Here is a 15,507-nt window from a genome sequence, read left to right as displayed (position 1 = left end):
CCTTGCAAAGGACTTGAGGCAGCACTTGCAGTCTGTGTTTGACCAACGGGAAGAGAGCCGACACATTGGTGAGCACGCAGGACATGATGAGAGGATCTTTGGTGTTGTACTTGAGCACGGCCTGCAGCAGCTCCATGCTCTGATCCACAGGTATCTTCTACACAGGAAGAAAGCACGCCAGGGATAGCACAACGATCAATTCATCAAACTTAGACTGTCTTCATACTTTCTAGTACTGAAAACGGTTTTAATTGCCTGTTACCTCCTCGTCGAGGCTCTTCAGAAGCTGTGAAACCACACACTCCATGAAGACGCTCTCCGCGTCCCACTCCAGCACTGGAAGAGAGTGAAGGGAGCACAGCCCCTCGCCGGTCTTAGCTGAAAAAGGAGGAGCATGCAAAAAATTTTGATTTTACAAGAACAAAAATAGCATTTAAAAAAATTTAATCAGCAATTTTGCAAGACAGACAGGTAAGTCATATTTTTTTAAAGAAAACACGGCTACATACAAGTATGCACAAATACACCCCTGATCAAATTCTTAAGACCACTACAAGAATGTACATTTTGCACTGTTGGATCTTAAGGAGGTTCTAAGCAGAGATGCAAAAAGAAGAAACGGGAGTGAGACAAACATTTAAAATAGCAATTTATTGCAAGCAAGCATTAAAGTGAAGTAGGCTGTTCGTCAGGGGATCAAACTTTTAAGAGCGCAGCCTTTAAACGCTAAAATCTTGGCAAGAATGTGGATTGAATGTGATGTAGTGTCACGTATTCACACTGCCATGACCATTTTGAAATGTCACTTGTGTGTAAGCAGACTTTTCTCACTACAAGTTCTAGCACTTTATCTGAAAGTTCAGCATGTTCAACAGGAACCATGTGATGTGTGTTCCAGTGTTCCATCTATACTGGGACAATAAACCAGGGGCAGACTTACCATTAGGCAAACAATTGTCTAGGGCCCTCAAGTATCTCATCAAAATTGATCGATTTCTTTCTTTGACTTAAAGTACATATTACTGTTTTAGTCTTATTTTGCATGCTATAAACTACATCAAAATGCATAATGTACCATGATTGTTTCGACCGCTCAGCCCTGCTTTCTCATACAATGGACTATTCCATGTTACTGCGCATGTGCAGATGGATTCAGCAAGATGGTAGCAAAACAAACTTGTTGGTGTGGTTGGTAGAAAAATGAAGCAGAGTTACCCCAGTGCAGCGGACAAGGCCACAGGAAAGTATACACTTTGTATCAAAACTACTGAACCTTCTTCACAGTCACAACAAACGTAGACACACGACCACTGCAGCAGCAATGCAGTCAGCGTCAGCCGCGGAGAACGCAGTAGTTCTGGAAATGAAGCTGAGACCGACGCTTTTCATCACAAAGATGTGAGTATTGAAGAGGTAAACTATCTTAAATGCTGCTTAATGTTCTTATCGATTACAGCAAAAGCATTGCAATGATTCACTTCTTAGGTAATAATAATCCCCCAAGAGGATTTTAAGGACTTTTTCGAGCTCAGGAAATAGAATTTTCTCATATTCACACTTAAAAATTTCTAATCGTTTAAAAATAAAATGTAAATAAATAATAACAAAAAAATACTAAATAAAAATACATTTAAGATGGAAAAAAAAATAATTGTCAGTGCCGTACGAGGATGTGAAGGGCCCCAATCATTGGGTTGGCCTTGGGCCCCAAATGACTAAATACGGCCCTGCAATAAACACACACAGAGGGTGACAAAGAGTGATACGTACATGTAGCACTGTCGCTGTCCAGCTGGAATTGCAACCACAGGGCTGCCATCTGGAAAGCCTGCGACGGAACGAGTCGGCACGCACACCTCACGCCCTCTCCCAGCTGCGCCCGGAAGGCTACAGACGGAGAAGAACGCCAAAACATTCTATGAAACTTATAGAGATACAAATAAAGAACATTTAAAGAGAAAAAATGCTTACAGTTAAAGACCGAGTTGAAATCCTCATCGCTGTCAAAGTCCACCCGGGAGTACTGACAGCTTGGGTGATCGTTCCTGGATGGAAAGCCCCTCTGCAGAGGAAGACAAAAACATGAATGGACCGCCGGTTTGGCTCGGCGAGGACTGAGGCAGGGACAACGCTCACACCTTGACGAGGTTGGTGGTAGCCGTTCTGAGGTATTTGACAGCCACGTCGACGACGACGGGCTCCTGGGGGAGGGTCTCATGTCTGAAGACGGACGCCCAAGTGGGCAGCGTGGACAACTTCAGAAACTGGGAAGAGGAACGAGGCGCATTGAGGTTGAAGGCTCACACTGCTTTGGCATACGGAAGCTGTTCTTGTGCTAATAAAAAGACATGTGCTAATAATTACTAATTATTTCTGGTCACTACCAGGGCAAACTGCTTGTAAAAGTAATCAGTTGTAGTTACTAGTTACTTTCCTAAAAGAGTACAGCAATCCCTCACCACTTCATGCTTAGAATTTCATGGCTTCACTCTCACAGTTTTTCAAAAACATTAAAAAAAATAATCTTTTTCATGGTTGACTACGGCCTATTAGTAAAAAATGTAAGTTAAAAATATTATTTAAGTGAATTGTATGCATTCTTTTGCCTAAACTAAGCACTTTCAAGCATAAAAATGGCTAAATTAAATAAAATACAAATATAAGGCATTGATAAGATGCATTCAAAGAGGTGATACGTAGTACTCTACGCTACACTAGTACCCTACACTGGTCACTAGATGTCAGTAATGTTACTCTAATGTTGGGTGAGACACACAAGCGCCAGACTTGATCGTCGCAACAACAGGTTTTTATTACAGGTTTGAATCTCACAACAGGCACAATAATCCCTAACACGGGCTACTGTTGTGGCCGTAACTCAAGCCAAGCTGCAAGTCAACACTGAATCCCTTCTTATGTCTTAAATGTCTTATTATTCTTATTACATTGATGACACACCGTGATAGCCACCACAAAAAGTGCTGTACAAAAACCCTAACATAAATTTAAAAAAGACAACTCTCTGTAATGCTATCGTGTGAGTCTAATTTTCTCTTATTGGATAATACAAGTGAAAGGTGACTATAGGGGTGTTATATCATGTCTAGAGGGTTATAATAAAGTTAAAAACCGTATTTAGAAGGTCGTAAACTGTTTTTTTATGCTCTATGTACAAAAATATTACATTTCCAAATAAGAAATCCATACTGCACAATTGGGTCTGCAACAGATTAACGAGGGATTACTGTACCTGTTAGTGGAAAACAATAACATTCGTAAATGCATTATTTTTTAACTCCCAACACTGGTCAATACATCATGGCTACCAACAAAGCTAGTAATGGGCTACATTTTGGGCTGAGACTGCCGTTCATTTTCTCTTACCAGGCTGGAATGTGTGGTGAAAGCCAGCAAAGCTTCCAAGTACTTGCTGAGATTTGCAGGAACCTCCACTTTGACATCAGAACCCTGAGGAGATCATTTATTATTTGTGTGTGGGGACCAAACAGATGAAAAAGCCTCACAGCGTTCTCATTGTTTTAGTTTGCTACGGCTGTTTTCCATACCAAAATAAATCTTCCTGCAATGGGATGGTACAAAGATGGTGGACTTTTGCATGCTAGTTTTTTCACTAGCCTGTGGGTCTCTTATGCAGGAGCTTTTTGGAATCTGCCTAGCAACAAGATGTTACGCAAACATTACAAGGTCACCAGAAAATTATTAGATTTTTTTGTACATATATTTACAAGGGCTGTCAAACGACTAACAGATTAATCAGATCCAAATGAATTAATCATTATTAATCACCATTTGCAACTATGTCTGAAATATGCCAATTGTTACAGTACTACACAAACAGAAAGATAAATGACAGGATAGGATTATATATATTTGCATGTATTAACAGCTCCAAATGAACAGAAAATTTTAAACCAAGCTAAAAAGCCACACCACACCTTTGAAAATCGATTTACCCAACACTCGTCTCTTAAATAGTCGCAGAACATTTGAATCACACTTTAACCGTGTTATGAGCCATGAGGGGTTTCATTCAAAAACACCACATTATTCTTAGTTGCATTCTCGTGTTTTGAGTGTATTTATAGTAGGGCTGTCAAAGTTAACATGCTACTAATAACTAATCACGGAAATTCACTTTGACGTCACTTTTTTTTTTTTCTTTACGTGCGCACGCCCTGTTTGACCACCGGCCCACACCGTAGTTTGAGAAAACACAGTGGCGTTGCCGTTAATATTTGGAAAAAAAAAATATATATATATATATATATATATTGAGCGGGAACAAATATTAAGCAGAAATGGACAAAGAAAAGGGTATTGTGTATGGTTGTGAACGCTTAACCAATGCAACCGGATATCCGCGAGAGCCTGGGCTGCCGGCGAAACGATTGTCACGCATGCTCCGTAACTTACCATGACTGAAAACGAGAATGGATGTAAATTGCCATTAGCAGCGTGCTAGCTAGTCACTGGGAAACATTTTCAACACACCAGCAAAACATACGTCCATTACAGCAATCTAATTTATCTTATTTATTATGTAAAACTAAGACAGGAACAACATCAAATTAAAAGCCCAAAATGAATACAGAGCCACCATCCACCAGTACGAGCCTAGACTTTGTTTTCCAGAGAGGTTGTGCACCACAAATATGCACATTTGCACTCAATAAGGTCATCAAATCTTACCTTTCTGCATTCCCACATAGTATCAGCATTTGGGACCACACATGAGGTAAGAAAGGAAGGGGAAAAATACAGTATAGTAGTCTATCTGTGCAGCGTGGGAGAAAGTTAGATGGTGCGTTCAAGGACCATCGAACACAGTGAGACAAGTCGTCGCTCGCATTAAACATGCAAAAACTGGGGGATTTATGACTGTATATTATTTATTATTTCTTCAAAATAATAATGTCCCATATTTCCAAAATTGATATCCCTTTACATCAAATTTGATGTAGTTATTTACATTTTTTTAAGTGTTAAATGTAAGATTAACGTCTACATCAACAAATGTAACCAATGAATTGTATCAAACTGGATCATAATCAATTGAAGCGCTCTCTATCTTTTTTTTTTTTTTTTTTTTTCTAAATCGCATCCTACATATCAAATCCTCTACACAAAGAGATTTACATCCCTAGTAATTACCAATTTTTTTTTAATTGTCCTGACTTTTCCCCTTTATACGGCACCCCCGGCCAATACCACTATAATTAATGCATTAAAAATGTATATATAATCCATGTGATCATATTGGTATCGGCCAATTTCACTCATCGATGATCGGTATCGGAATCGGCAGCTAAAACCCTGATCATCCCTACTCATTATAAATAAAAACTTCCTATCTGCAGTTAATTGCGAGTTAACTAAGAACAAAATGCAATTAATCACAATGAAATATTTTAATCAATTGACAGCCCTAATTTATAGCAAATTGCACTTCCGCCTGAAGAGTTAAGCTGCACCCTTGAACACATCATCAGGTGAACAGCACCTGGCCAGCATGGTGAGCACACTGCTCGTTAGGTCCTGCTCCGACACAAAGAAAGGAGACAATTAGGAGTGATTATGGTTTATGTGTGTTATATGAACCAATCACTGACTTTAATGATTAGGTTTTACATCAAGAGTGATTGACTTGGAGTGTTAGTGGTAAGAATATCCAGTTTTACTTTGTCTTTTTGTCGATGGCAGCTTGCATGGATGATCCCTTTCCATTCCCATTCCCAGTTTGGCTGGTCCTGTGACTTATAGTCAGGTGCGACGTATATATCAAAATATATACTGTATATAATTGAACAGGTGCTGCTTTTTAAGTTACGGATGTGTAAGTGATCAGGGAAATGCAGTCAAAGTGATTTAAAGTGCTGTGTGCAAACACGGCGAGAGAGCATGAGGTCACCTTTAAAGACCTTTAAAGACAAACTTACCACCAGAGAGATGAGCTGACTTCCCAGAGCACACAGCACCTGACACAGCCTCTTCAGGAACACGTAGCGCCGCTCCACCACCTCAACTGTTCTACAAATACAACACCACCACCTGAGGCATTGGAAACACCACCGAGACTAACCTATGTCCTCGTGCCATCTACTTACTGTCCTTCAGGAGAAGTCGGCCCGTCCGCTGACCTGTAAGAAGACACGTCCAGGATGAGACCATCACAGGCAAAAAAAGGGACAAATCAAAGACAAAAGGAGTACTCACTGGGCTGCAGAGAGAATGTAATTGATGGCGACATCATCAAACAGCAGCATGAAAGGCTTTCTTTCCTCTAGCCTGCCCTGTGAAACAATGACACACACCCAGTCATCAGCCACAACGGCGACACTAAATAACCACCACATCTGCAGAATCCAATGAGGACTGGTATCAACAAGACACAGCTGTGACAAACCTTGCGGCTGATGGCGATGAGCAGGCACTCGGCGGCCTCCAGCTGCAGCTCGGGCTCACTCAGCAGCAGACACAAGCTCTCCAGCAGACGGCAGTTTCCCGAGGTGATGTACACCAGAGACACCCAGTCGATGTAGCCGGCCAGCGTGTTCAGGGTCGCCACGGCAACTCTGCAGTAAGCTCTGGCCTGGCGGAAGACCAGAAAGGACCATTTATTGCCAGTGACACAGGCACAAACGTTTGAAAATACAATTAGACTGAAAACTACGCAATCAGTTACATATTATTATCATTTATTCAAGTGTACAATGTTATTTACATTACATGACATTAAATTTCATTACATTTACTGTACCAGTAACACTAAAGGTAGTAAAGTAAAAGATTCCCTGATTTAAAAGGGCAATGTATCAATATTTAATCAATACAAATGTATAAATATTACATTATTCATTATTAACATATAGAAACAATTCTACAAATGCCATTTGAATGAATACATTAATACCTGTATACTAATAACTTTGTTATCAGTAGTAGTATTAAATTATACATTTACACAATTATTAACTAGTAGTAATGATATTAACATTTGAATAACATTTATTATATATTTATTTACCACTGTATTTGAACTTAAATATTATTCATTATTTATTATGTCGTTATAATTTATAATAGCTACTAATATAACATAAGCATAATAACCACTTAAGGTGGCACATATGTATAAAAAGTGGGAATTCAATAATGAAGAAATACACAAAAATAAATAATAAAACCAAAGAAAACTGTTATTTAAAGAAGGCATTTAAAAAATTAATCGCTCACCTTCACTTCATGTTCTGGTGACCCTTTCTAAAAAAAAAAAAAAAAAAAGAATTCTGGTCACGTCAATGAGCCTGTACTGTGTTATGACTAGAAATGTATTTTGTAATACCAGTTTTCGGTAGTCTTCAATATTAAGGTGGAGAATGGCCATCAGGAAGCTGAAGATGCTCTCCATGTTCTGTGAGAGCGTCTGCTGGATGTCTCGTCGCCGCTGCTGTGGAAGTGACTGGAAGGTGATCACGTCCTCCGCCAGCCTCAGTAGGATCAACATCACCAACTCCGTCTGCGCCTCCTGTCCGTGAATCCACCAACAAGGATTATCCTGTAACGTTCAATGCTTGTACAGTGCAACCTCGGAAGCACCATTCATATTTGGAGGAACAACACGCCTCTACGGTTGCACAAAAAGGTGGTGTTCAAGCCTAAGATTTTGGCACACATTGCAACACCTCTGATGGGGAGTGTGCTTGAATGTTTTGTCATTACACGTGTATTTCACTGTTGTACTGTTTACACTGGTTAGCTTCTTTTTACACTTACATACAGTTAATAAAAAGGTTTATGACGGCGACAGTTTGACCCTGGGACGGATTCATTCTATTTCCATTATATTCTCTTCCGGAACATTCTATGCCAGCTGTGAAATCATCATTTAGAAAGTCATAGCATGCATTACAGTTGACTCACCCCTTGGCCAGACAGACTTTCCATCTCTTCGAGCATGTTTGGCCAATTCTGGGGCCATTCTCTCTTGATCATTTCCACCACCACTCGTGACAGGACATCTTTAATGTAGCTTTCCTCCTCCAAGATGGGATGCGTACCCTGAGTGGAGACAGGAGTCAGATCAATGCCGACACACAAACAGTAATAATAAGTATAAGGGATGCTCTGATTGATCGGCCACCAATCAATATCGGACAATTTACGTTAAAACAAACAAACAAACACGTGATCGGCATATGCCAATAAATGTCTTTCAAAGCTGATTACAAAAAACGATTGACGTGGCACAAACCCTACATGTGTGCTGTGTCGCGTAGGGTTGCCAACACCCGTACTGAGCAGACAAGGGACGCATTTTGTCCCGTATTGCCGCGACAATCAACACTAGTCTGTAAAACCTTCATGGCTTCAGTTCGGCAGCTTGACACAGGCTACGCCAATCTATGCCAGCGTGTTTGATCGCTCCCTTATCAAACCTATTGCCGTTCGACTTTTCTTGCATTTTTGTTTACACGGTTAGTTTGGAGCTCGTTTTTGTCCCACAGGGAAGTGGATATCACGTTCATGGGGTACGTACTAACTTTTTCCAAGTGTCACGGAACAATTTTGCTCTCTTGTCATACATAAATAGTGGGGTCAGATAATGACAAATGAGCACAAAAATAGCATAAAGACGATGGCCACACTGTTTGAGTGGAGATGTGCTTGGTAAATAAAGTAGTGGACATTTGAAATGTTGCCAGTCATAAATAAAACACAAATAGTTGACAGCTCTAATAGTGATGACAGTTGAACACCCCTGCAGCCTGACAGATTTATATTCAATAAAGATATTTATCTGTATTATTTAATTTTGTTATTGTAAACTAAAAAAATAAATCACTGAACAATTTATTTCCCATGTGTTCGTATTTCTCCAAAACGTGCATCAAATTAAATTCAAGTTTGTGTCAAATAGTACAAAAAAAAGTTTCAAGAGGAAAGGAAAAAAAAAGTTTACATTTTAAAGATGACCTAATTGCCAGGGGCCCTTGGAATTGTGTAACGGCAGCCCTGGCGAAAAAGCACTCTTCATAAATGAATTCAATAAAAAAATACAGTCTCATGTATGATCGGAATCGGCAGCATAAAACCCTGATCAGAGCATCCCTGGTAATAACCATTGCACAAAACCACAAACCATCACACTTACATTTAATAACAGCTCCATGGTGCAGTCCTTCACTTGGACTTTTTCTTGTTGTTGCATATCGTTCCATCGGAACCTGCAAGGAATAACAATCCAATTGAGATTGCTCACTCTCATCAAGTGAATATTGGATACACTTACTTGATCACATGCTCCAAAATCTGCAGCCCAAAGTGCCTGATGATAGCTGGATGGGCTTTGTCTGCTAATCGTAAGCCACATGGGATACACAAGGCGCTTTTCTCTTTAAATTCCTCAAAAAACTGCAAAAGGAGACAACACCGTTTCAGTGAATGCACATCGTGATGCTTGCCTGCATGTCCGCGCACTAGTTATGTTTGTTGTCTGCTAATGATAGCAGTGTAGCCAAGCTCGTGACCTATGAATCGTGATACAAATGGAATCGCCAGATAATAGGCAATGCACACCCCTATTAGCTATTATTCAATGTATAGCCTATGACAGTGGTTTCCTAACTTTTTACAGTTGCACACCCCTTCAGACATTTGACCTGGAGCCAAGTACCCCCTACTCCTGCACACTTAAGAAACATAAACCTTTTTGTCTTAATTAAAGTATTGAACATAATGATTTGGTTCATTAACTTTACAGTAATTCCAGGGGCAATAATGTTTATTTTACATGGTCACATTTGATAAAATTTCACATGAGCACTGATAAACAGATAAGTAATCATCCTACCTCTCTTTTATTCTAGTCTGATGTTGGTATGAATGGGTTCAATTTGAGCTTCACTTTTGTGTCTACTCAGGATGGCTATGGTTTCTGCATTTTAATTTAATACCAAAGGGAAAAGTTAACCATCATGATGTAGTAGTATCATGATTGGAACACTAATATAAATGACATCTTCAAGATGCAACACTCTTAATGCACAAAATAATCATCAAATGTACTTATTTGTTCATATAATGCACACCGAGCAATAAACAACTTCATGTCTTTCTGCTCTGTTCTGCTTGAGCCGTGAGACGTTTAGGCACACTCGTAATTGCGTGTGGCACTAATTGTTTTTTTGTTTTTAAATCACGTACCCCCATGACAACCGGTGTTGAGGTGGTGGTGCGCGTACCCCACTTTGGGAACCTAGACCCTATGATAACCACAAAAAGACCAAATTGTCGGTTGCTTCTCTTGAGACTGCTCTTTTTTACGGACATGTACGTGTAGAAGAGACAGCAGGTGATTGACAGCCATGCACGCCAGTTATTTTATTCGGGCCGAGCGTACATTTACGACACTTTTATGCAGTTTTATTTTCTAATTGCAAAAAAAAATCGACATTTTTTTAATCAAATCCGTTTTTTAAACTATCAATGGTAACATACGCTAGCCAGGGTGGTGTTTTTATAGGCTTGGGTTTCATTTTGAAGCGAGTTGCATACAGTCCCTTTAATGCTAGCGTTTGAATGAAGGTAAATCGGCATTGGGTGATAATAGCATGCCAGGCTAAGTCACTAACAACTGCTCATCAACGCTATTACATCAGCCAACGTAAAACAGCCAATAAGGCAACATTAATAAGCTCCCACTCATGTTGAGACCGTAATTCTATTTACCTAAGAGGCCATTTTCTTTTATAACCAAAAAGTCTCACACACAAGACAAGTTGAGCACGCTAGCAAGCCAGCTAGCAAGGAGTAACGATGCTACCTTGAGGGCCTCCAGGCGGTAAATTTGGCTGGATTCTACGTCCATGGTCACATTCACAGCCTTGATGAGCTGCTCGCATATTGCAGCCACATGATCCGCCATGTTTCACGGAGCTAGGGCACCGGAGGATAACGATACGAGCCACGACCAACCACCTGCTGTCGGATGCTACGAGCACCCTCAAAGACTCAGTCAACGTGCACAAAATGTGCGCATGTCCCTTTCGCTTGCCGTAGAGCGGCGTTTCTGGGGGTTGTAGTAGTATGTAAAGATCGTCTATAACGAGAGGCCACACTCGCGAAGCGACTGCTAGTTGATACAGTAGCTTGCTACACTTCAACCTTACAAAACCCAAAGTTTTTCCAGCGAGGGCCACATAGTGAAAAATGAAAGTGTGCAAGGGCCGCTATGATATTTTGTAAAGCAACACGTGTAGATATGCTAAGAAGCAATATGTATTGCAAGAATATAGGTGAAGCATCAACTTTGTTCATTTGTGCTGTTGTTTTGTTTTGTTTTTTCAAATACAGTATTTCAACTTTCTTCTTCTATAATCTTTCGTAAATTTCCTTCTTGTAAAATTATGACTTTACTGCCATAATATTTTGACTTTATTCCCATAATAGTCTAACTGTTCCCCAACGTAATTTTTCACATTTTGTTGTTTGTTTCTCATAATATTGCGACTTAAAATAACATACTTTTTCTTTAATATTTAAACTCTATGCCACTAAAACGAGATTACTTTTTCTTACAATATTACGAGCTTATTCTTGTAAAACTGCCACTTTTTTCTTGTTAGAATTCAACATTTTTCACTTAATATTTTGTCCTTGTTTCTTTTAAAATTACAGCTGCTTGTGCTATGGGTTTTTTTCCAACTATTTAAACTTTCATCATGTCCATTTTTTTCTTCTCGTTATGACTTTATTCCCATAATATTTTGGACATAACATTATAACTTTTTCCCTAACCTGTTTCTCAAAAAAATTGCAGCTTCATTTAGTTTTGTTTGTTTTTCATAACATTACAGCTTTTAAACAACAGCATAATTTATCTTCAATATTTCAAGTCTGTGCTCCTACAATTACATTATCTTTTGTCACAGTGTTACGAGTTTATTCTTCTAAAATTGCCTCTTTTTTTCTCATTGGAATTAGACTTTTTTCACTTCATATTTTGCCTTTATTCTCGTACAGCTTTTAAAAAATAGCATATTTTTTCTTTAATATTTCAACTCTATGCTACTACAACAAGCACAAGTGTATTATATTCTAAATTGTAATGTTTTTTTTGTTAAAATTCGACTTTTTTCTCTTAATATATATATATATATATATATATATATATATATATATATATATATATATATATTTATTTATTTATTTTTTTTTTAGATTGTGCCAAGAGCCGATATAAAAACAGCCATGAGCCACAAATGGCCACTGGGCTGCACTTTAGACACCCCTGCTTTAATGTATTTTTAATATGTAAGAGTTTTAATGTAGCTTTCTTTTGTTTAAGTTAGATGTGTTACAGTACATTTACAGTGTTACAGTATGTTCCATTTCTTTTCACATTTGGCACGGCTCAGTGGAAATCTGAAGACTGACACTGAAAACACATTTTTAATTTAAAAACGATCTCAACGACCAGTCCGGAGTGTGCCCTGCCTCTCGCTGAAGACAGCTGGGATAGGCTCCAGCATACCCGTGCCCCTGGTGAAAACAAGCGGTATAGAAAATGGATGGATTTATTTTCCAAATGAATCTTCTTCAGTGTCAATACTTGTTTGACTGCACTCAAAAAACTCAACTAGGGCATTTGTTTAATTGATGAAATGCAAATATGTCCTTTTTAAATGAATTAAATGTGTTTAGGTTCACAATATGATTCAATCATGTTGTCTGAATAAGATTTTAAGAAAAATCAGATTAATTAATTTCATATTCACTCCTGCTCAAAAGGTTAAGACTAGTTTAAAAAAATTGCACAAATTTACATCTTGCACTGTTGAATCTTAAGGATGTTCTAAGTCGAGCTTCAAAATGCATAAAGAAGAATGGAGAGAGACCAAACAAATTTGAGTATAAAATTTATTGCAAACAAGCATTAAAGTGAAATAGGCTGTTCATCAGCTGATCAGAAGACCACAGCCTTTGAAAGTCAAACTCTTGGACCATCCTGCATGTTTCCCTGATCTAATTGAGCACATTTGGGGATGGATGGCAAGGGAGGTTTACAAAAATGGACGTCATTTCCAGACAGTGGATGCCCTCCATTAAGCCATTTTCACCACCTGGAGCAACATTCCCACGAGCCTCCTGGAAAGCCTTATATCAGGCATGCCCAAACCCATTTTTGGGTGATTAACAAGAATGGTGCAGCTACTCATATTAATGAGTCATTTTTTGAACATTTTATTTCTATTTTAAGGGGGTTTCTGAATTTTTTGAGCTATGGTATTAAATATTTGATCAGCTGATGAACAGCCTATTTCACCTTAATGGTTGTTTGCAATAAATTGCATTCTCAATTTTATTATTTTGTCTCACTCCCATTTCTTCTTTTTGCATTTTGAAGCTCTAATTAGAACCTCCTTAAGATCCAACAGTGCAAAATGTACATTCTTGCAATTTTTCAACTGTTTTTAAAAAGGCTCCGTATAAATCTAATAAGAATGAGATTCATCAATACAACAACCGTCGTACACAGTCTGACTGCACGTGCCAATTCCGGAAGAAGTCAGAAGAGCGCTAACAGCCTTTGAGTTCACACTGGCATCGGAATGCTTGACATTAATTGTAAGTAATTAATATATGTAACGGCCATTTGTTCTGCTAATAACTAAGATCACAATATTTAACATGTGCAACAGTATTATTTGCGCCATTGGTGTAATTCCCACTTTCACCAGCAGGGTACGCATGCACATCAAACAGTGAGGACGTTGCTGATTCTGTCTTGATTCATGCAGAAGAGATGAGGCCAATTAATGTTCAAAAAGTTGCTAAAACAACACTTTGTTCGAGTTTTTATAGTCTCGAAGGATCCCTTCTTCAATGAGAGGGTCTATTATTCATCGCTGCTGTTTCTGTGTTTGAGCTTTGTCGAGTGAAAACTCTGGTGAGTGAAACCGTATTAGCCTCCTTAGCTTAGCATGTTAGTTGAAACCATAGCAGCTAATTGCTGACTTTATTGTGTCATATGTGTCACTAGCTTCTGTGAAAATAATTGTGCATTTACATTTTGCATCGAAATAATTTTGTGAGCATTACTGTGTTTAAGCTATTGCTATGTCGAAGCACTTGCTATAAAGCTTAGGGAGCCATTTTGAGTTCGCATATGCGTATGTGTATTTCTGGTAGAGGGTAATGAGCAGCTCTGTTGCCATTGTCATTTAATGTGTGTTTTGTGACTAAAGAAAAGATTATACTGGACAGTTATTGAGTAGATATATTGAGATATGAGAATATGAAGGTTTTATTTTAATTAGAAACAACTACTGCTGTATGCAGGTTGTTTGTTTTTGTTTGAGAGAAAACATCTGAAGAAAGGCCAGCCAGACCTGAGACCAACAACGCTGGAGAGGACGACGCAAGCATACACACAAGAATATGACATCAGCGATTGCTTCACGATACACTCTGCGTTGTGATCACCCCTGACCAGTAAACGGTACATTTCTGATTTGTCATATTGAAGTGCATGTTTAGGTATATGGCAGTGCAGAGTGTGTGTGTCACTAGAGAGAGTCCACTTTGTAATGTATGCATCTATATTTCTTCTGTACAGCTACATCTTAAATAGGATTCTCTTAACTTGTACTTGTTGCCTTTCTAAAGCTGTCCTTAAATGTGGCCTTTTACTGATCCTCACATTTGCAGACAGCATATACAGTATATACACTGGGTTCCCAACTTATGGACACAATTGGTTCCAGACGGCCGTTCGCAAGTCGATTTGTTCGTAAGTCGAACAAAAAGTAATATTACCAATTATATAGGTACTACATGTACGTGTGTACATATATACATATATGCGTATGTATGTAAATATGAGTTTGGATGTAGTAGTAATATTAAACGAGGATAATTAATGAAAAAAACAATAATAATAAAAATGATATAATACGTAATGATAAATGTTATTTACCTTTAAAGAGGAGTGGTCAAGCATACATAGTAGGTGGTAGTGGTGGAGGAGGAGGATGAGTTATTGAAAAAAGGACAAATCGTCGTCGTCGTTAGACTCTTCGAAAAGAGGTAGTTCAGGGGACGCTCCCAGTGACGCCACAATACGCTAGTATGCATGCTATTGTATGTTTTTAAAAAGCCAGCGAGAGTAAAACTGAGTTGGGTTGTACTTTATTGAAGTATTTAACAATGTACTCATGTTATTTTTGATGAATTCTCATCCACAAATCCATCAAAGTCCTCATTTTTGTATCCCGAATGAACAGCGGGGCAAGTTCTCCATCAAACACGCCAGGTTCCCTGTCAGTCTCGTTGCCGTGCGGCACATCAGAAATGATGCTGGCTTTTGTGAATCTCGAACAACAGTGCATCAGACACGTTAGCCCAAGCATCCACAATCCATTAGTGAAGGTGTGTTCGCTAGCTGTCATCTGTCGCTCCCACGCCGCTCGCGACTTCAATTTAAAC

The 15,507-nt window shown here is 38.8% G+C and overlaps 1 protein-coding gene across 2 annotated transcripts in view; it reads right to left on the bottom strand.

Annotated features, from left to right (window-relative positions):
- The window catches only part of LOC129194100 (exportin-5), a 30,454-nt gene extending 19,390 nt beyond the window's left edge, over positions 1 to 11,064 (bottom strand). The window contains exons 1-16 of one of the 2 annotated variants that reach the window (XM_054799023.1): positions 10,844 to 11,064; positions 9,311 to 9,432; positions 9,173 to 9,245; positions 7,942 to 8,079; positions 7,364 to 7,546; positions 7,255 to 7,281; positions 6,425 to 6,610; positions 6,235 to 6,311; positions 6,126 to 6,158; positions 5,958 to 6,048; positions 3,385 to 3,468; positions 2,139 to 2,264; positions 1,972 to 2,062; positions 1,771 to 1,887; positions 263 to 378; positions 2 to 157 (exon numbers count right to left, since the gene is read on the bottom strand). In XM_054799023.1, the coding sequence (XP_054654998.1) occupies positions 2 to 157; positions 263 to 378; positions 1,771 to 1,887; positions 1,972 to 2,062; positions 2,139 to 2,264; positions 3,385 to 3,468; positions 5,958 to 6,048; positions 6,126 to 6,158; positions 6,235 to 6,311; positions 6,425 to 6,610; positions 7,255 to 7,281; positions 7,364 to 7,546; positions 7,942 to 8,079; positions 9,173 to 9,245; positions 9,311 to 9,432; positions 10,844 to 10,945 (1,722 nt within the window). In that variant the 5' untranslated portion in view covers positions 10,946 to 11,064. The other variant, XM_054799022.1, reaches the window with a different exon arrangement.
- Between the last annotated feature and the right edge of the window lie 4,443 nt (positions 11,065 to 15,507).

The sequence above is a fragment of the Dunckerocampus dactyliophorus genome, chromosome 14 (assembly GCF_027744805.1).
Source record: "Dunckerocampus dactyliophorus isolate RoL2022-P2 chromosome 14, RoL_Ddac_1.1, whole genome shotgun sequence".
Classification (NCBI taxonomy): Eukaryota; Metazoa; Chordata; class Actinopteri; order Syngnathiformes; family Syngnathidae; genus Dunckerocampus; species Dunckerocampus dactyliophorus.
Note: the sequence above shows the minus strand (reverse complement) of the source record. Positions and strands in the feature narration are given on the sequence as shown.